At 40.5% G+C, this 22500-nt stretch overlaps 1 protein-coding gene across 2 annotated transcripts in view; it reads left to right on the forward strand.

Moving 5' to 3' along the window:
• Window positions 1-22500, forward strand: part of LOC138051836 (rho guanine nucleotide exchange factor 10-like protein) — a 48260-nt gene that overhangs the window by 15453 nt on the left and 10307 nt on the right. For both annotated transcript variants that reach the window (XM_068898123.1, XM_068898122.1), the window contains 16 exons: window positions 407-523; window positions 785-877; window positions 1224-1388; window positions 3231-3284; window positions 4867-4955; window positions 6197-6354; window positions 7760-7875; window positions 11578-11687; window positions 12466-12557; window positions 13978-14105; window positions 14603-14901; window positions 16047-16127; window positions 17992-18059; window positions 18137-18279; window positions 19988-20162; window positions 22033-22182. In XM_068898123.1, the coding sequence (XP_068754224.1) occupies window positions 407-523; window positions 785-877; window positions 1224-1388; window positions 3231-3284; window positions 4867-4955; window positions 6197-6354; window positions 7760-7875; window positions 11578-11687; window positions 12466-12557; window positions 13978-14105; window positions 14603-14901; window positions 16047-16127; window positions 17992-18059; window positions 18137-18279; window positions 19988-20162; window positions 22033-22182 (2038 nt within the window). The remainder of the gene's footprint in view (window positions 1-406; window positions 524-784; window positions 878-1223; window positions 1389-3230; window positions 3285-4866; window positions 4956-6196; window positions 6355-7759; window positions 7876-11577; window positions 11688-12465; window positions 12558-13977; window positions 14106-14602; window positions 14902-16046; window positions 16128-17991; window positions 18060-18136; window positions 18280-19987; window positions 20163-22032; window positions 22183-22500) is intronic.

The raw sequence follows: 22500 nt of genomic DNA on the forward strand, positions 1-22500 counted from the left end.
GCCGCATTGCCCGACAAAGTAATAATAACGACTTGGCTCTATGCAGAGCCCCTAATAAGTAGCATGACAGCTGAGCCAAGGGAGGTTTTAAATATGATTATTTTATTACGTACATTGTATGTGTTGGTCTCTTCCAAGAGGGATATTCTGATTGCAAAGTTTCCTTTGAATAATTATGATAAAGAATGTTAGCAGACTAGGGTCCAATTAAGTGTCATGAATTTCAAAATTAATTGTGTCTGGGGCTACATTGTTTTTTTTTTCTTCTAGAGCGCTTATCCTTATTCAACATTTTGGCTGAATATCAATTGGTACTTTTTTTCTTTACGCAACAAAAAATTGATGGTTGCTTAAAAATTGTTTTGTTTTGCTTTTCTGTTTAGTTTTATTTGTTTATTTGTTGTAGTTTTGCAAGTCTATCGTTCTTGATGCATACAGTGGGTATGTGAATAATTTTTCCAAAGCAATGGATACTGTGAAACTTGCGTGCAGAACTCATCTGGCCTTTTCCCAGTTTTTGAAAGTAAGTGTTAGAAACAGGTGAAGTTTTCACAAACAATTTACAATGGAAGTGTAAGTCTTTGAGTCCATCAAATGTTAATGTCATAACAAGTTTTTTTTCCCTTCAGTTAAAGTTAATGGGTTCAAGCAAAGTAGTTATAGAGCCTGTCCTGCTCAAAATGTCCCCCTGTTGTGACAAGTAAAATCGTCATTTGTTAAGGTCATAATAAGGTTCAAGGTGTCAGTTTTTGAAAACCTTCTTATTTCATTTTATTCCTTTCAGGCTCGTAGGCAGGCAAGTCGTGAACGCCACTCACTTCATTATTTAATGTTAAAACCAATTCAGAGGTTTCCCCAAATACTAGCTCTTCTTCAGGTTGGTGATTAATGTTTTTTTAGAATTTACCAGTAACAACTTGAATTAATTCTGATTTTCATTTAGTCACAAATATATATGTAATTATATAGTTCAGATCCAGCGCCATTATCAATCCACCAAGCCAGCAAAACAACATGACGTTCATCACAATTTTATTATTGTTATGGCTTTAATCTTCCAATAATAATAAAAAATTGGACAAATGACCTCACATTGTGCTGCCGAATTTCTTGATTCACTGCTGTTTATGAGAAAGGGATCAATAATTATTAGTACCTGCAAGTAATAAGAGTTGTTTGAAACGCTGTGTCACAAACTCTGGCTTTGTGCTTGAAATCTGCAGGAACTTTTGATAGTAACACCATTGGAGCATCCAGACCATGTTCCCTTGCAACTTGCCCTAACTCAGCTGGAATGTCTGGCAGAGAATTTGAAAGAAAGGAAAAGGGAAGCGGAGTTGAGAAACAAGGTTAAGATGTTGGATGGGTTGATAGCTCAGAGTCACAAGGTGAGGAATCATGAAAAGGCTTAATTAATTAAAGCTGCACATCTAGTTATTCATTTTTTAAGATAAGAAATAATATCGAGGATTGCAAGTATGAGAAGCATGGAAAGGCAACATCTACAGGTGAGTGGTAAAGGGGCTGGTCTTTGAACGTGGAGTTTCTCATCCCGCTGTGACTACCATCTGCAGCTGTAGTTGTAAAGGATACAGTAATTTCCAGATCAATTAACTTCTTGGCTGTTCGAGCTCGTACAAAGCAATTGGGTGTCTTAAAAAAATTGTTGTGCTTCTTCCTGTCATTTGTTTTATTGGTCCTTCCTTCACGAAAGCAGACAATGTGGTTTATTACTATTACCATTGCATAGATGCTTTAATTCAGGTTACATGACTTAGGTACCCTTTGGTGTTAAAGTTGCTATTTAGCGTGTTTTTTTCCTTCTCATCGTGTAAATATTATTTCAACTGGAACTGACTTATAACAATGCTGTTAGTCATATGGAAGTCGTAAACCTAATCTACATCTAGTTTTCATTCCATGCGTCACTAACATCTGTTGAAAAATATATGTGATCCTTGCTCTAAACAGGACAATCTAAAGCAATCTTGGACATTTGCATGATGAGGACATTTGACTACAAGTACATGTACCAGCGACCTTTAGGTTTTGCTAGTCTCATCTGCTAATTAGAGCTATTGTTATTTTTACCCTGCTGGGAATACAAAATTAAAATATGAAAATAATTTAAACAAACAGAATTCTGTTAGTTGTAGTCAATTGATGCCATCTTGAAAATTGCCTATTGTCTGTCAGTCACCTGAAAAATTCAGGTGGCTCCAGTGGGATTTGAACCCAGGACCTCTGCAGTGCTGGTGTAATGCTCACTCATTTGGGAGCAGGTCAATTTGATGGGCTCATATGTTCCCATGAAAGGACTGATGAATGAAAGAAATGTATATTTGAAGTGTGATTCTCCAGGCAAGTGTGAGGATTACTTCAGTCTATCATTTGTCTATGACCTAAACTTCAAATGACTGTACATTTCTTTCATTACCAAAATCTGTGTAATTCTGATTTGCTTTTTTATACCTTGTTTACATGAAAAAAAAAAGCACAGAACTCTTTGTGAAACTGTATTTCATGGTAAACCTTCGAAGAAATTTCAGTTGGTACAACCTTTGCAACCAATTTCCTGATTAAATTAAAATAAGCTGTTGAAAAACAACCATAAGAAAACGTCATTTCTTTTTGCAACATCTCCTCAATTTTTGTTAGTTGCGCGCTGACCTGACAGTGACACCCAAATAATTAAATTTAGCCCTTTCCATGCAAATGGTACTGACGCTGATTTTAACAACCCCACTTTTGTACTCTGATTTTGAGGACAGGCTCTTTTGTGTTTTGGAGTATGGTTTGTTGTTGGTGTTGTATGTTTAATAGTGTTTTCTCATACATTAACTTTCGTTTTATCTATATCCTCTAGTAGGGCTCAGTATGAACTCACGTAATGACCAGCTCCCAGCTGACTAATTGATAGCTCAACTGATAGACCACTTAACCAGTATTGCTGAGGTCATGGTTAGAATTCCGTACAATTAAGCCTTTATTTTTCATGCTTTCCTTTCGTTACTTATCAAGTAACGTTAATTCATGACTGCGATAGTTAGCATCTTAACTTGATTAGCTTTACAGTTTATTAACTTTTGTTATATTGTGTTCTTTGTTTTTTAATCCAACCTCAACCTCCTTTGAAAGAACTGTGTGCTGTCTGTCCGTTGTAGGATCATTCAGGACACCTTCCATCGATGTGTATATAAACCTGATTTTTTTTTGTCTTGTGCTTTCAGCCTCTTGTATCCGGTAACCGTTATTTTATCAGACAAGATGACTTTGTTCAGTGTGTAAGTATTCATGGACGACAGAAAGCATTTAACATTCTCAAAGGTCATTCCACTGAATTGCAGCTGTACATTATTTCTTGTGTCGACAGCAGGCTTCCAAAAATTCATTATTGTAGTGCCTGCTTCACATCAACATGTGTCTAGACACCGCGATTCTTTCAGTCAGCGCAAACAGTGACGACTATCAGTTAGTCCAGAAACAGGGAGACCTCAAATAATGAACTCCCATCTCTTCTGCGGCAGACAGACATTTTATATCAATATTGGTCGACCCGAGTTTGTGGAAGGAGATTAACTTTACCAACTCTGGGTTGATACAGGTTATGATTGTGTATATTTCAGAACTATCTAAAGGATGTATTTTTTAGGGATGATTAAAAAACTAGAATCGCAGTCTCTGAGATACATGTACGTCCAGGATTTTACCTAATTAGATGCACGCTCATTTCAATAACTCGTGTCTCAGAACACAGACAGTTAACGTCTCAAAGTGTCCCCAAATGCTGTTCAAGTAGAGATATACAGGTGCATTTACCCTAAGCTAAGAATAACGCTCTAACCTTTTCTCTTACCTTAGATCGAGCTTCAATCGAGTGTCATAAAACCAAAACCAAAGTAATTACTTTAGGCAATCAAAAAGGACTAAGACAATCAGGTAAACCAATCAAAACTCGAAGTAATTACACGTAGCCGACACAAAGCGCGTGGAAATGTGCACACCCGAGCCACGATTGGTTTTGGTTTCACTTCTGATTGGTTGAAAAAGTGGGGCGAGAACTTTGAACCAATCACTGAGTGAAGTAATTGCAAAACCAAAGCAATTCGCTAATTACTTTCAACACGCAATGGAAAACCGCTATTGCTGGGAAAAGGTAGCAAATGCTTAGACTTACAGGGACACTTCATGTTGAATGTCAAAATTGGTTGTGCATCTAATTAATAACCAGTATCAAAAAATACCATAATACTCTTTGTTTGTCCCTCCAAAATTTTGCATAAGCATTGTTTCCAGCTTCTCTTGGGACCGTTGTAAGTCCGCAATGGAAAATAAAAACAATGCTTATGCAAAATTTTGGAGGGACAAACAAAGGGTATTATGGTATTATTTATATTGGCTAATTAGGTCCATTTCTGGACATCAGTGGCTAACAAAGGTCTGTCTTTTTTGTCGTATATACTGAGGTGACAGACAGAAGGAAAGGAGACCACTGTCCTTGGTTGAAACTTGGTTTTATTCATTAATGGCACTTTTTTAAAGCAATCTTGCGGGCTTCTAATGAGACCACACGGTTTGGTTGCTTGGTAATTGCAGCGCATGCTCGTCGTTCAGTCTCGACCCTAGGAAGAGGTCTCTTTTCCTTCTGGCCGTGACAGGCCAACAAATGCAAAGGAAAAGAGGTCTCTGCAAGCAGGGAATGGTGGTTGAGGAGTGTCGAAGACAGTTTACTTGGATAAACGGAGACATGGGCATACTCCCATATCACCCAGGGCTGCTGGCTACAGTGTCTTAGATGAACAACCTTGCGTGACGTATGGACTTTAGAATTTTGTTCGATATTTTGAAGTTTCTTTGTTTCGTTAGACTGTTGACGGCGAATCAATCCTTGGCACCAAGAAACGAAGAATAATTATGCTCTCGGACATGTTGTTGTGTGTTTCTCATATTAAAGGGTAAGAATTATGCCACTCTGACCTCGTTGTCATGTTTCTTATGTGTGTGTTTATTTCTTACCAACATCTTGCAAGCATGCGAATTGATGATTTGCTCTCTAATCCGTTTTCATGTCCTTTTGGGATGAACCTTGTCGAGGTGTTGCTCAACAATCTGCTTGTCATGATTAATAACCAATTTTACCATTAGCCAAAATAGGCTACTGAGATTACAGGAGGAGCATATGGCCAACATGGCAAGCATTCAAGGCTATAACCTTGATTTGTAGTTTGTCTTCTATGGTTAAAATGTGGCTACTCCAGGGACTAGTTGTTCGCAAGTTTTTATGAGTTGACAAAGTGAGATGTGCTTCGAGCATCCGCGAGCATTCCTCTTTACTATAACTGCGAGAATGCACTATTCAGACAATTTCATTCCTAGCAGTAAAGCGGGATAAGTGCCACCTGAACCTAGTTGCATGATGGTCTTGCTCCCACGAGTCCCCTATAGATCAGTGGTAGAGAACGCGAACGAATAATCGGAAGTTCATAGGTTCGACTCCTACCGAGGAGCACTCGGATTTTTCCCGACTGTCGCCGAGTCACCATCGCAAAAGGATACATTTCTTGAAAGTCGGATATAATTGACATCTGAAATCTGTGCCCGACTTAAAATTTCCGTCTAAACAACTATGGCTGTTTTCCATTCTAATTCCCCGGAATCATGCGAAATTCAGAGCAACAACACCCTTCGCGTAGCCACAAGGCTTTCTTTAATTCCAACAGGAGCAATGCTACGACGTTTTTAAAACACGTGGCGAAAACAAACACTTTTAAATTGTTCATCTTTCGGAAAATCAAATAGGGAGTATTTAAGTCCTATATTTACCCTACTTTTAACTTCACTGATTTATTTTGGTTTAGTAATATTTTAGATTGCACATACATTTTATTCTGTTGAATTTGTCTTATGATAATCTGTGTTTTTCCTTCAAACGATCCCGCAAGCTTCACTCTTTAATTATTAATCACCACTGTGTCTAAATAGAACTTTTACTGCTTGCTTCCTTACTTACTGACTTATCATCATCATTAGCATTATCAATGAAAAGTTAATCATCCAAATGTCCTGAAAACGGGTCTTTTTTGCAATTCTTAAAACTTAGCAAAATGACCAACCAACCCAAAATGGGTTGTTTCCATTAGAACAAATCCTTTTTGCCCGATTCAGTTTGCTCAGTTTACTGATAACGTTATTTTAGGAAGAAAGATCGAGCCAGGCACATGGTTATCGACCCTAGAGCAAAGTACAAGTTGAAATGGAATGTGCCCTTGAACGACGTAAATATCGTGGAATATGGACCAGGAGTTAACATATCAACCAGCTCCTACAGAACCACGATAAGCCACTCTAAGGAAGGTATGCAAAAGCTTATTTGAGTTTTTTTGTAGTCTCGTCAGTTCCTGGGAAGGTTAAAGAGTAGCAACAGCCTTCGGAATGGAGTTCGAGTGCAATTTTTCCAGTTCTTAGCAATCATTGGATTTAGATTTTGTTCTCAAATGCGCATGCTTCAGTCGAGATGCTGTAAATGCACGTGACGTCATGTAAGATGGCATAAATAATACCTCTTTTATTCCTGAGTTTGAGAAATGTCGGCGGCTGCGCAACGTCGCTTTAAAATATCACTTTGCCCTATTTTAAGTATTTTGCGATTGTCCCATCTTGTTCGCTTGGGCGAAGTATTTAGGAAACGGATTAGAACGAACGGTTTTGAATTTTCAAGGTTGTATCTTCACGTTATCGTCAAAACCTTAATTTTGGTCATTTTACATTGTCGTTTTGGAGAGTAAAGTTAAACATTTGACTGTGTTCACCATCCCGTAATGTAATAAGTTTTGGGGGGTATTTAACAACAGTGAACTGAGTATTCATTGTTTTAATGCCAATTCCCCCCCCCCCCCCCTCCCCCGCTCAAAAAAAAGGAATTGTATAATGGGATTGGTGAAAAAAGCGAATTCCTAAAAAATGCGTGCTGCTCGTGCAACACGGTTATTTTTCGTTATCAAAACCGATGACATCATTGCCTTCTGACGTTGTCGTTGCTATAGCCTTCGTCATTTCTCAATCTTACGATTAGCTCCTTTTGTTTGTCGTCAAGCATTTGAACATCTGCGGCCCTATCGGTTGCTTGCTCACGATTTTGCCTCATTCAGCACATGCGCCTTAAAATCTGGTCCAATTTAGCCAAGTCATCAACGCGGAATTTTGAAAAGGCGTTGCATACTTAAGTGTGTTCCTTTCGGTGGATCCAAAAACGGATTTTCGATCTTAAAACAAATTCAGATTTACGGATTCGCGATCTACGCCGTTTCATTTGCAATGGATCCGAGATTACTCACTTGAACCAGTGGTATTTCCATGCAGCTGGAGCATGCTCAGTCCTTCCCCTTTTCACCACCAGACAATGAGTACATGTTTATTCTAGACTACAGTTGCTTTCAACCGGAGAAAACAGATGCACGAAATCCACGATGCCACTTATAAAGGAAATGCCAATTTGATTACCAACGTACTGTTTTGGTATTTTTGGACAAGTGAATTTGTGCAACTATTGAATGCTTATCTTCAACTTTTTTTAATGTTACAGACATTTGTCAAGGGCAAACGTTAGGCTGAAAGTTTCGGCGTTTTGTCAAAATACAAAGAAACTTGTTTGATTTTATCTCATCTCTTGCTTGTTAGCTACAGATTTGGAGCGAGCAACGTCTCAATGACAAGCAAGTACAGTTTTAAAATTTTTAAATGTAAAACTTCTACATTGCAGGTCAGTATCGCAAGGCGTACAGTGGTTGCCGTGAGCACTTTGAAGATTTGCAACAAGATTTAGCTGTGATTGGTCAGATTGCAGGACTCGTGACAACCCTACGGCGTTCATACCAGGTTGGCTTTTCATGTGTCCTTGTCGTGAAATTTAAAATCCTTCAGCCCCTGAACCGGCCCTCATTGACGAGTAAAATCGTCTAGCGTTAGAGTAAAATCTTAAGTGTCACTCAATGGGGGAAACGGTTTAATGTGATTTTTTTTAAGGTGGCTCAACCGGTTCAACAATTTGAAGGGGATGTCCTATTAGAAGGATTAAGTCAACAACACTGTTTTATTTAACGGGAATGTTAAGGTACCATATGAAACCCCAATAATTGCTTAGTAAGATGCATATATTAATCTGACGTAATACATTACCATGGCAACAAAATAACCATTTAAAAACGCCCTATGTTTCGTGTTTAAGCGCTTATGACTTAAAAACGAACTAGGTGACCCCCAATTGTTATTGCTGACAAGTAATTAGCAGGCTAAGATGAAACTCTGCAAAGTTTAAAAAAATTCTCTGGAGTGGATTCAGGACCACCTTAAATTTTTCCAACTGTGAAGGTTGCTATGAATCTGCTCCAGAGAATTTTTTTAAACTTTGCAGAGAGTTTTAACTTTGTGTGCTAATCATTCTCCAGCAATAAAAGATGGGGGTCACCGAGTTCGTTTTTGAGATATAAGCGCTTAAACACAAAATAGAGGGCGTTTTTAGATCGTTCTTTTTTCGCCCTGGTAACCTATTACGTCACATTAATAAGTGCGTTTTGTTAAGCACTTATTGGTGTTTCATATGGTATCATAACATTGCCGTTAAGTGAAACAGCTGGGCAGATTCAATCCTTCCAAATAGTACAGATTATTGAAAGTGTTAAAACTGGTTCGAGCCTCCTTAATCCAATAGGCCTTTTGCAACTAACGATCACATGGTACAAAATCCGCCATGCTGGAGGGCAAGCTCATTATTATTCCCCCACTGGGACATTAAAGCAAAGAGACTTGAACCAGTCAAGCTTGACTTGCCTTTGTTTTAATGTCCCGGTGGGGGAATAATAATGAGCTTGCCCTACAGCATGGCGGATTTTGTACCATGTGATCGTTTCTTGCAAAAGGCCTATTGAAGGCTTAGAAGGGAACTGGAGGACCCTGACTGGGAGGTTAGAGCTCTGTTCCTTTTAGGCTTTCAGTAATGTTTCATTCCTCCATTAAAGGGAACCCCAACTAAAACTTTTTCCAAGGAAATCGTGACTTATCGTGGTTGCCCTATTAGGGAGTTTAAGAAACGACGACGGCTACGACAACAAGACGAAAAATGATCGTGCTGCACGTGCGGCACTGATTTTTGTAGATTTCTCTTCTGTACGCGTCAAAACAACAACTTGAGACGACCAAATTTATGGTTTTGATGACAATGTGGGCATACAACAGTGAATTTTTCCTTCTCTCTCTTTATTTCAAATCCGTACGTACCAATCCGGTCATAAGATATTTATTGTACAACATAAACAAGATAGAATCATCGTGAAATACTTAGGATAGCTTAAACTCATAGTTTGATGTGACGTCTTCGTCGCCGAAGCATCATGCGAACCCTGTGATTTTAGTCGTTACTGGGGACCGTTTCATAAGAGATAGGTTTAATTAATTCAGTCACAGAAGCGACAAGAAACACTTCATTTAGTGACTTGTGTACTGGTTGGGACAGAAGACTTGACGATGAGTTAACGTCGGAGTCTGCGTTTGATGCTTGTACTTATACCTCGCAAATGTAAGCCAGTCCTTAAACAGGACGACAAAGACGGTTGGGAAGAAGACACTTGGATCCCAACACTGATTCCAGTTGGTGTCTTGACGACAATGTAAATGGTCAAATTAGGGGCAAACGTTTTGGGATGCTCACCATTTTAGCTTTGTTTTCATAAAGACTTAAAGGATTAGAGTGTAATGTGAAGTGCTAGTTTTCTACCCTAATGAACCATGTGAGCTTTAGCCCTACTAATGGAAATGGGCCCACACAAGTACAGAGAAAAACTCTGACGTTGTCGTCCTACCTTGGTCAGAGTTTTTCTCTGTCCTTGTTTGGGCCCATTTCCATTAGTAGGGCTAACGCTCACATGGTTCATATGTGGAGTTTTGCCTGTTACGCTTAGTTTATGAAGTGTGAGAATTTCAGGACAAGCCAAGCGTTTACCTTCCTACTTCTTTTGCCACTGATTGTAGGTACTCAGCATCCTGAACAACTTAAAATGATTACGAAATTATGACAATAATGGGAAGATAATAACTAAGGCGACATCTTTGTAGCCGTTGTCAACGTCCACACAAAGAAGTTTAGATTCCAAAATTTCAATAACTCCTCCAAAATCTGCCGACGCTTCTATACAATGAAAGCTACGTCATTTTAGTTGTAATAAAATAAACGATGACCGGGCCTTTTAAAAACCTCTGAAATTGCACATCAAAACAGAGCAGCAGACCTTATTCGCTTGTAAATTTGTTTTGCCAATTCTTGGTTTTCACATGATGTCACGGCCGCCATGTTGGTGTCCCCAAACAATGAAACGGCGAAGTTGCTGACCAGCGGTTTTCGTTAAAACAATGGTTTGCTGGGGGAGCTCAGTCTCGCGGGCTCAGAAAACCTGGTTGTGGTCATTGTTATTTAAGGTTTTTCGAAACGGCGGTCATGTTGTAGTCCCGATTCAATCCTCCGGGAATTGAACTGTAATTGTTATGCAAACGTTTTGTTTTGTTTTGTTCTCGCTGAAAAACATCGCCGTTGATCACGTGAGTGAAACTCAAGAATAAAGACATATTCATACTTGCGTGCATTCTTTTTAATGAACAAGACAAAGGATCAAAACCTCCTGAGTATTATCACGTGATCTGTACTGGGAAAACAAAATGTTCAAGCGAGTAAGGTCTGTTTATTTCCATACATACGCATACATGCGTAGTTGGTCCCCAAAGGACCTACTTTAGAAGGGAATTAGAAGCCTTTTTACACGTTCACGCGTTTCTCAAATGTTTAAGGGTCCCGCAAACGAAGAGTGCTTGTCGCGGAAATATTGTTGCCGAAATATCTCGCAGTTTTTCCCCCTCACAAATGTTTGTTTCCGCAGCATTGTCCTTTCCTTTGCGCGATGCAATAAAAGCGAGGGCCTATAAATCTGACCCTGTCCTGTGGCGTAGTGGTGAGAGCACTCGCCTCCCACCAATGTGGCCCGGCTTCGATTCCCGGACTCGGCGTCATATGTGGGTTGAGTTTGTTGGTTCTCTACTCTGCACCGAGAGGTTTTCTCCGGGCACTCCGGTTTCCCCTCTCCTCAAAAACCAACATTTGACTTGATTTACTTTCATTGTTCATTTCAGTTTACAGTGTCCCCAATTAGCGCTCCAGCGCTAGAACGACTAGACACTCAAATAAAGTTCCCTTCCTGTCCTTTCGTCAGTTCCAGAGGAGTTTTCTGGTACTCCACGGTTTCCCTTCCTGAAAAACGACAGAAACTTCATTGAAAAGATTTGATTTCAACTATTTTGATTTGATATGATTTGATGGCCATATTTTAGATATTTATGTTTAATGCGCCTACCCTCGATAAAGGAAGATAATCATTAAAGAAGTGCAGTAAACTGTAAAACTGAACGAATGTGCAAAGCCTGAAAATTGATTGTTTTCTTCCCACTTCACTTGATACGTGGCATACTCTTGGTCGTGATCTTTTCATTTCTAGGTAAAGTCCCTCAATTATCGCAACTGATAACTTCTTTTGACAGGTTCTTGATACCGAGAGAGTTCAGCAGTGGCATAAGGCCGTCCAGAGGACAATAGAAGAGGAGACAAGACTGGCGAATCTTTACTGGCTGGAGCTATCATTACCTTCCAAGTAAAAACAACGGTTTCATACTTTAATGCCTTTACACCAGAATCAAGCAAAGTGAGAGATCAGTTGAGCATCGCGCTTTTGTGAAACGGCAAAAAGCAGGTTACTTCTTGTCGTGAAAGCATAAAAATCCTCTTATTCTAAGTATTACCTCTCTGTTGAATTTTTTCTTTTCAGTATTTCTGACTGAGAGCAAAATCAGGTTTCCTTATAAAGGGAACGATCAACTAAGAGATCTAGGGCGCGTCAAGAAAATGAAAGCATCCTTAATTTTCGTGCTTTGTCGGAAACCATTACAGATGATCGAGAAGGTCAACAATTGTCAATGTTAATAGTTTGGAAATTTTGAGAAATTTGCGAAACAATGTAATCCTTGATCATTCCCTTTATGAGAAAAAACCGATTTTGCACTCCAGGCTCAGTCGGCGACAGGTTTAGCTAGTTGCTCATTCTACTGATTGCTTCTCCCCTCATTTCTCACCTCCGCTTTATTTGACAAATAATCAGAGGCAAGCGTGGGGTGGTTTTCAGTGTCTCGACCAAACACTCAAACCCCCTATCGTCTAGGATTTAACCGACATTCGCCCTTGTCACACGGCGGCCATATTGTCCCGGGAGACCAAAAAAGCTTTGTATTACCACGCCAAGCCTCGCAGTGGAAACCATGGGGATGAGGCTTGGCATGGTAAAACAAAGCTTTTTTGGTCTCCTGGAACTATATGGCCGCCGTGTGACAAGGGCGAATGTGAAAGTAAGACTCAATGGATTTTTTCGATTTCAGACACGGCGCTGTAAACTACATCTTCAGCACTGATTCTCCAGTTGTTAAAGCTGAATGGGTCACGGCCCTCAACACATCTAAACTACGACTTTGTAAGTGGCTAATTTTGGAATTATTAATATTTGTATTTTTCGAAGCTTTTTCTGGAAATCGACTCATTAAAATGGAATAACTTGCCACCAGTAACCAAAGAAGATGTGACCGAAAAACAAACTGGCTTAAGGATTTTACAACTTTCTATAGCAACGCATTTGCAAGGTTCCCATGACTAGGAGCGAACAACTTCCATACTAAGCCTATGTCACGGCATTTTTGCAGACCGATCTATTTTTAGATTACCTTCTCCGCAAAAACACAAAGGCAGCACCGGTTCGGTGACGCTGTGGCGTCAAGTAAGGCCCTGTTTACATGGAGGTGCGGTAACCCATGTCAGTGGGGTAACCCGTCTTGGTGGAGTCGAAAAATAGCTCGGGGCCCCGGGTGACCTTTCTCGAGGCTACTGCGTGGGCGCTAGGTACATAAACAGGCAAAATGGCGGCTGGAGGACGCATTTTGGCCGTTAATGCCCTTTTACTCTCTCAAGCTTCTCTTGCTTCAACTTTTTAGTGCCGTGGCTTCTTATTAGCGACCTTCAGATTGGAGTACGAGAACGATTACGAGTACGAGTTTTCTGTACTGGGCACGCGCATTATGTTTAAAGAACGAAATTTCACGAGTTCGCAGTTCTCAGCACGCTCATATGAAATGCGCGTGCTCAGAACTGAAAACTCCTACTCGTAATCGTTCTCGTACTTCAATCTCAAGGTCGCTATCATCACTTCCAATGCTGCAATGCCCCCGCCAAAGGCAGTATATATTGATACTAACCGACCCGGGGTTGGCGGGTTACCCCACCTTCAAGCGTTTACATGGCAAAATGCGACCCCGGCTGAGCGGGTTACACGGTCTGGCAGACCGTGCAACCCGCTTCGGTGGTTACCTTACCTATCATGTAAATGCGAGGCTGAAAAAATAAGAGTTTATATGGACAGGCGGGTTACCCCACCTCCAAGTATACAGGCCCTTAGTTTCTTGTGATTGGTCATCGGGTTCGTGCGGGAGTCTCATTCGCCGGAGAAATTCAATCTGAAAATAAAGCTGTACAAGGAAGGGGTACGTTTTTGCAAACGTTGGCCGTGTAGCACTTCACATTACCCTCTATTAGTTAAGTTTTTTTTTGAAAATAAATCTGCCTGTGAAAACTTCGTGACAGGAATATAGGGCTGTTGTTGGGTTGGATTGCAGGAGGACTAGCTAGCTAGCTTGCCCTCCACGTTGAGGTGTCTTCGAAAGTCTTTGATTCTTTCAAAATTCTTTCAGTATTGTTTAAATTTATGCCTTGATGCTTTTTAAGGTAATGAGCTTCGCGTTTTAGCCTAATCGAATCCAATTGATTTGCAATATTTCTTCTCGATCCCATGCTTGTTGAGAACTTTGATAAATGCAATGGATTAAGTTGAAGCTCTTTTGCAGCCGCAGATAACAACCCTGGCTGGTATCTCCCAGAGGATGATGGGACAGGAGGAGTGGCAATTCAGCGGCGGAACATGCCTCTGTTGAAAGACAACTCAAGTCTTTTCTTGCTCAGTCAGAAAACAAAGGTGTGTAGTTTGCTGGAAAACACAATGGAAACTCGCCTTTATTTGAAACTTGTTCGATATTTCAGGGCCAGAAACCGTTTGGAATCAAGCAGGTTTCATTGCTTTTTGGCAAAACCTGTATTTCAATTTGCCATGAACTTGGATCTAAATCCTTTTTGTACGCACGTAAATTAAACGTGACCCAAGTTAAATTGTTTATTTTGTCTTTTCAGTTTGGATGTCTACATTGTCTGTGTTTATAGGTTCTAATTTATACATTTTGCATTCACCCAAAAAGTGCAGTGTGCTCTTATAGGGGGATTATACCCATCATGGATTAGTTTGCAAGTGTGAGGTTAGACGACGCACACATTTACTTGAAACGTAGTGTTGTAGATGATGACAAATTTCCATAACCGGCGTTTGAAGTAAACTTTTACTTTTAAGACGAGCGCTGCGCACAAGCCTGATTTTCCTAGTGATTAATGGTATTGATTTTTTTATTGATTTTTTTTCAGGTTCATGGTATTGTTTCTGTTCCTGATTCGTCGGAACCACTTCCAGGAATACATGATAACTACAACAATCTCTGGCTCTTGTGCGGGGATGGGGATCATGCTGGTCACGTGGCAGTGCTCCAAATTTCCCTAGCCTCCCCTCCTCAGGTTGTAGAGTCGTTCCATGTCAGTGACTCAAGTATCGTATGCGGCGAGTACGTTGAACGCACGTGTGGAGAAGAGAAGAAATTTAAAGGAACCATCACTGGACGCTTTGGCTTTCCTTTCCCCACTGTTTGGTTAGGAACACAAGGTGGAAGGTACAAAAAAAACCATGTGATTGCTATGGAAATTGCCTTGTCTCAAGTGACTAGCATATGAATAATTTGATTTAGTGGAGGATAGCGTTTCTTCGTACTCCAACCCAAATTTCAAAAGCTCCGTCTTTTGCTAAAAGACAGATAATGGTTCCACAAGCACAGTTGAATTCTTAGATAATTGGCTTGGCCCACAGCATGGGCACCATGAAGCCTCTTTAATGGAATTTTGTCAAAAAGAACAGAAAGTTTTCCCATAAAAGGAGTTGGAGTTTGATGGCGGCTGTGAATTCACCTGGAATGGAATTGAATGAGTAAGCACGTATCACTGAGCCGGCTGTTAGCTCGGCAGTTCTACCTCCGCAGGCAGTTTTGATCACCCACCCAACTCACGGTATGAAAGATATACTACCACTCCGTGGGCTTAGGTCCTCTGGGCTTTTCATTATCAATGCCTGGAATAAGTGTTGCGAGTCAGGGCCTACTGTTTATCTATTTATTGTTCGTAACCCGATTCACATTTGCCATGCCACGAACGCAATGCAGGTCCAATTGTACATGAAATCAACTTAAAAGGCAAACGCAAGTTCACAGAATACTTGCAACGTAGAATGGAAACGCAAGGGAGTTAAGCACAGTCGAAGGGCCTAGAGGAGGACCATGGTGGTATACCAAACTAATCCTCCGGGAATTGAACTCTATTTTCGTGCAAATACTTTCTTTTGTTTCGGTAATCCAATATGGCTGCTGGTCACTTGAGTGAAAACGCTCTATAGCGCACGCGCAACAAGCCATTGCCTTCTGGAAATCTGAGCTTAGTAGTGCCATGGGCCAGGTATTTTAACCTTGTGTTTGCATTTGAGATTTTATTTTAACTTCCACACGTATAGAATGCAAACTCTAGCGTAATTGCATTTTCAAGAAAGTGAGAAGTCTTATGTGTGAGGAGTTTACACTTGGTTTAACTTGCGTTTATATGTGCACCATCATTTCGTTTCCATGATGGAAACGTAAACCAGTCCGCCGGGACTTGAAACCCGCGGCCCCCCCGTCCGTGGATTGTCAAGTCTGACTTAAGGACTGCCCTCTCAAATTGCCGAACAGACAGTTAACCTGGCCAATTGCTATCTGTTTTACCTTTTTTCAAGGATCTTTATTTACAATGCTGTGGATTCCACTCGTCGTTACGTCATGTCTGTGAAGTTACCCGATGCTGTGCTGGATATCAAGTAAGATATTTTCACACACTGACTCAATGTGACATATTTCCTGAAGAGTCAATTGCACACGGGGTAAAGACCCATGTTGTCATTGTGAAACGAGGCTTGCCAACAAGGTTGACGCTACTTAACACAATTTGAAGGACCTATTCTCTCTTACTTCAAATGATATGAAGTGAGATCTTTTTCAAGCCCAACATAAAAGGGAGATAATATTCTGAGAATATCAGAAATATCATCCCACTGTCGATATCCACCAGACTAACCAATTGTGCAGGCCCGTTCAGACTTAACACCCGTGTCTACGATAGCTGTTTTCGATCTCTGGTGCCGTTAGCCATGCGCAATACCTGTATTTTTGTCCACCGCACCCAAATTGCCCCCTTTCAGTGACTTCGTACTTCAAACTGTGGGAAAGGCTTGAGACTACCAGAAACGAGTTCTTACCAAGTGTCTCTAATCATGCCCAAGTCGGTGGCTGAGTATTCCCCCTGAAAATAGTGCTTTGCGGGGCATTATTTGTTTTATTAATTTTAAAAAGGGTTCTTTATCTCAATCCCTGAAGACTAATCGTTTTGAAATCAGTGCCAAGATCGCCCGGATTAGAAAAGCTTCTCCTTGTTGAACTACAGCTTGATCAAGTTTCGTTGGGAAAATGTGACAAATAACTATAAAATGCTCATGCCCTAATTTGTCTCTGTGATAAAAGATTAAAGTCTTCCTACTTTCCCTCCCTCTAATCCAGTGTTGGTTTAGAAACGCCCAAAGGCTTGCGTAGCACATTATCAACATTGGTTTGGAAGAAAGGGAGCACCAATAGACTTTGTTTGTGAGTGCATGTCGGAATTTTTCCCAAGAGTTTTGTCCAAGATTGTGGATCTCCGTTCTGTTAGGTTTTTATTTTGTCGTTTGACCCATTTGAAGATGCGAGTGCTTACCGCTGACTCGGCCTACATGTCTGTAGATAAACTGCTGTTGGTTGGTAACCCTAACCCTTGACAAGCATTACTGCAGACTGGTGGAAAATTGTGTTTCTCTAAGATTGATTATTTTTGCTGTGTTCTTCCGAATTTCATACAGGCCTCGTGATTTCGTTTGAGTTCTGTCGTCACTTTTTCTCACCATGATTGTTCTCGAAAATTAGGGATAGTTAAAGTTCACATGACAACCAGGGGCCGATTGCTCGAAGCCTGGTTAGCGCTAACCGTTGGTTAAGAGGTATCAAAACCTGTAGCTTTCCATGGCATTTAACGCTGGTTAGCGCTAACCATGCTTCGAGCAACCCGGGCCAGGTTGACAATCAGGCATAATCTGATGTTTTTCTGGTTTGAATAAATTTGACCCAACATTTTGACATTTCTGTCCAGCTTTTCATCGGGGGTCATCCATTATTGTCGTAAGAGCCCCTTTATATGCCACCAGTGGGCTAAAAAGGGAAATGACGACTTCATTAATAGTAATTAGTTCCCTTTTCTTTTAGAGCGGTTTTTAGTCTAGTGTCGTGAAACCAAAACAATTACTCTAGCCAGTCACAACAGATCAAGGCATTGCATTGAGCCAATCAGAAGTCGAAGCAATTTACAAGTAAAAGAGGGCGGGAAAATACGGGCGTGCAAGTCGCGATTGGGTTTGGTTTTGATTTTCATTGGTTAAAAAAGTGGCGCCAGTTTTGCTGGTCAATCACAGAGCGAAGCCAGCAAAACCAAAGCAAACGCAATTTGCATTCCACATTATTTGAAACCCGTTCTAGTTTAATTAATAGTGATTGTTCTTATCTCATAAAGTTGAATGATTGTGATGGTCGTTGTTTGGCAAAACCAAAAACTGAGATTAAAGTGGATAAAATAACACTTTTTGCTTTATTTACTTGAAGGACTGTCAACTTGAAAATCTTTGCCGGAGTGGCTGATGGAAGTCTGGTCATTTTCAAACGAAATAAAGGTGAACAAAAAACAAAATCACGCAACAGTTAATTTGCACAGCATTTAGAAGCTTTACTTTGTTTGGGTTTATTTTAGAAGGAACGTGGAACTTCAGTGAACCTAAAGCCGTGGCTCTTGGAAAGGAGCCCGTGATGGCGATTGCTATCGTGGCGGAAAATCTTTGGTGTTCCTGTGGGAACAAGCTCTTTGTTATCAATCATGATGACGAGACCATCAAGGTGAGGAACTTTTTCATGTCGTATCATGTCAATGTTAGTTATCATTTTTTTTCTTAGGGGGGCGGACCATTTTATTTGAAAGAACTGTTGCAGAAGTCTGTCTGGCCTGGAGAAGCAATTGTCACCCACCGCACCCCACTAAAAATCATATGTCACAAGGCTCGAGACAATCTCTTTAGCGCACTAGCTAGTCTCGTCATGCGCAGTTTCATTCATTTGTAAAAACTTTCACGATTCGCAAACACAACTCGCGCTTTTAGTAAATATTCTCATATTCTCATATCCATTATCCCAACAGTGGCGCAAATATGCTGGAGTGTACGGCTTCCCGTATTTTTCTCACGAAGGCACAGATTTCGTGGCCTTGAAGCTAATTCTCGCAGAACCGTTGCCAAAACTTTGCTACTCACATATGCACTTGAGTAAGGAAAACGCGGAATAACGTAAATTAAGAAATAAACCGTGCATAAAACTAAACTGCTCGTTTGGAAGTCTGTGGAAAGGCTGTTCTTTTGATTAGAGCTATTTGCGATTGAAATTTTAACCTGAAAGCGCCATTCTACGCATGAAGCACAAAAAAAGCGGAATGTGGGAAAATATTATCTTACATTACATATAAAGGAAATTCGAAAGGACTGACTTGCTCTCATATAAGATTTTCAAACAGCAATCCGTTCTTTTCATGCTTGATTGGTTTTCGGAGTCAATTAATATTCGGCGGCCGCAGTGCTCGCGAGCAAGTTTTCTCTCTTTTTATGTGAAATTCACCATTCCCAGTAAACGAGATAAGTCGCTCCATATTATCTCTTTTTTTTTTTTAACTTGAAATTAATTCTATTTGGAGTCAATTTCTAAACAAGTACGTGAGCTCTTTCCATATACACGTAACAACGTCGTTAGGGTCACGTGGTCACTTTTGCCGTTCACGTTTCACATAATCGTGACGCTGAATTTCCGTGATATTTCTATTGAAACGATTGAGGTGCCTGAAAAAGTCTTTGTATCGCACTGAACAAGTTACTGCGTTTGGTTGAAACGTCAATTCCTCAGTTACAAATTTTCAAAATTTTACTTTGTTCTTGCACGACCGAGTGAAGCGAAGACTGCGGCTAGTGACGTCATTCCAGAAGATTACTGGCGGCGTTCCGATCCAATCCCTGTCACTTGCATCACCCGCATTGCATTGGTCTGATATCAAGAGTCCATCACGCAAGAGTATAAACCTTATTCCAAAATGTCCGGTACTTTAGTATTTTGTTTGCATGCATATTAGCCCTTGCTGCCCCGCTCTAATAAAACTTAAAATTCAAAAGAATATTTAATAGGCCATTTCCGAGTTCATGTCTGCCTCCTCTTCAAAACGAGTCTAAGTGCGAAGTTTTTGTTATGAAAATTAGTTTTCATTCATATGTAAAGGAGAACTAATTACCATCACAAATACTTCGCACTAAGACTCGTTTTGAAGAGGAGCCAGACATGAACTCGGAAATGGCCTATTAACCTTGAACAAGGCGACAGGGACTAATTTGCAAGCAAACAAAAGAATCCTGTTCAGTGTAATATGATTTTTTGTTTTCAGGCTTACAGGAAACGGGTAGGGGGCTCATCGGCACTTTAAGTAAGGCCCAACCCAGACTAATCCGTTTTCCAAATTTTCCTTCTTCATCTTTGTGAACTACGTTTTGATCCTTTTTTTTTTTTTTTGCAGCGTGTGATTGAAGTGGATGAAAACTCCAAGGCCAGTATCAAACATCTTGTTAATTACGGTGTTGGCGTTTGGGTGTCTGTCTGGAAGAACCCGTCAATCAAGTTGTTTCATGGCGAGACTATGAAACACGTGCAGGACATAAGCATCGTATCGCCCGTTACCAACATGCAGCGAGGTCAGTATCTTGTTAAGAAAGGCTTTAATAACCCTTGACTCCCAGGATTAATCAGTATGTAAATTGACTCCTCAACTTCAATGCACTGTCACGGGTAGACAAGTATTGAGGAATAAGATATTATCAGGGTAAAGATATAATCCTGATATAACACCAAATTTTCTGACCAACCAACGAAGATATACATGGAAGTAGTTAGAAGAATGAACTTTTAGATAACGGGATTCAAAGGGTTAAAGCGTTCCTTCGATCAAAAAAATCACTTTCTTTTTCATGTTTTGGTGTGTTTGCCTTTCACTCGACCGGCAAAATTTTAAGCCTTAGTTACAAGCACAGGCGGAAGGTTGTTTTTGGAAGTTGAAAAATTGTTTATTTAGCTGTACGCAATTACTAACTTAATGTCTTAAGAGGGCTAGGTCGAGGTGAAACTTCAAAACAATCAATCGCCTTAGGATGCATTGTGTTTGCACACGTTTGCATGCGGCACTGGAGTTTTGTTCCATAAGACTATTAAAGTCGTGTCTTGCATGGTTAATACGTTGCATTCACTCATGCTGCATTCTTAATCGAGACGTTGCACTTTAAATGACGTCATTCTCCCCTCGACCCAACTCTCTGGTGCCTATATCTGCTATAGGTCAGTTTTGGCGGACTGTAAAAACTAAAACATGTGCTCAAAGGGAAAACGTTTTGAAGAAATTAATTGAACACTAAAGCTCAAACGTTTGCCACTTCGGAAGAAGGAAGGAAGTGAAAAAAAAATGAGGTTTTCATCGTAGTGGCACTTCAAGGCCCATGGTTATTTGCAACAAGGCGAAGGAGAAAACTAGGAACATTCATAAAAAATATGAAAGAAAATTAAACCGCCCTGTCTAGGGGGCCGTTTTTCGAAAGTCCCGAAACTTGGCGGGCCATTTTCGGGTGTCACAATTCCCTTTATATCTCAAGAACGAAGAGGGCTTAATTCGTCAAACTTCACAGTTATTTTTCTTTTTGTTACCTTGAAAACATGTTAAAAGACCGCCTTTCCAAAACAAGCGGTTGGCAATTTCACAGATGGCTTTACTTTTAAGGCCCGAAAAGTTTTCGGGACTCTCGAGGAAAGGGCCCAGGCCCCAGTTGTTATAAAAGGTGGATAGCGCTATCCACCAGATAAATCACTATCCGTTGGATAACGCAATTGATTTCGCTAATACTTATCCGTTTATTTATCCAGTGGATAGCGCTATCCGTCGTCTGAACAACTGGGGGCCAGGACGTGATTCTAAAGCGAAATAAAAATTACAACATGTCCGCCGTTCACCCGCGTTCGTTAAGGTTATTTGGTTCGACGTAAGATCTCTCGATAAGTGCTCTTAGAGCCAACTTCGTGTAAAATTATAATATTCATTAAAAATGGTCAGCCACTTGATGAAAGCTGCTACGCCGGGTTAGTACTGTTCAGCTGCTTTGAATAAATGAATGAGTCAATCAATCCATCAACTGTATTTAGCGATGAGGCGCTACTTTGGGTCACTGTACAGAAATCAAAGCAAATCAACACTTGTCAAATCGTTGGTTTGTTTTTGAGGAGATGGAAAAACAGTGAGTACCCGGAGGAAAACCTCTTGAAGCAGGGCAGAGAACCAACAAACAAGACCCACATGTGTCATCAAGTCTGGGAATCGTAACCCAGGCAACCACATTGGTGGGGGGCGCGGGCGCGGGCGCGGGCGCGTGCTCTCAGCACTGCGCCATCCTTGCTTCAAGGGCGCTTCAACGGAGCCACCGAGCTTTGTACGGCCTAGCGTTAATTTCTGCTCGATAGGTTTAAATTAATTTCTTAGATTGGTTTTAATCTCGACTGGAAATTGTAACTTTTTGTTTGCAGATATTGATTCTCAACTGGAAAAGACAAAACTTGATCGTCTTTACGTCACAGCTCTAACGGCAGACGAGGGCCTGCTGTGGATTGGGACGAGTGTCGGGGTAACGCTCGTATTTCCTCTTCCCAGGCTGGAAGGAATCCCTCTTGTCTCTGGTAAGTGAAATTATTTTTCCTCCGATGAATCAAGAAACGGAATGTCAAGGGAAAAAAAAGGGCAAAAGATAGCCTTTACTAGGACTGATTTCTAGTGGCATCGGGTAGCAACTGAATGCGTCTCATGCATAGTTGAAGTCGAGATTGGGCAATTCTGAAGGTGCTTTTTACAAAGGCCTTTTATACGGCTATCATCTATTACTCTTGGGCTTTTAAAGGGGTTATATCACGCAAAATGATGAAATTTGTATGACACCCAAAATGCCCCAAAATTAGAATGAAACATTGCAATAACTACGTAAAATTTTTGACCAACAT

Source organism: Montipora capricornis, chromosome 6 (assembly GCF_036669925.1).
Source record: "Montipora capricornis isolate CH-2021 chromosome 6, ASM3666992v2, whole genome shotgun sequence".
Taxonomy (NCBI): domain Eukaryota; kingdom Metazoa; phylum Cnidaria; class Anthozoa; order Scleractinia; family Acroporidae; genus Montipora; species Montipora capricornis.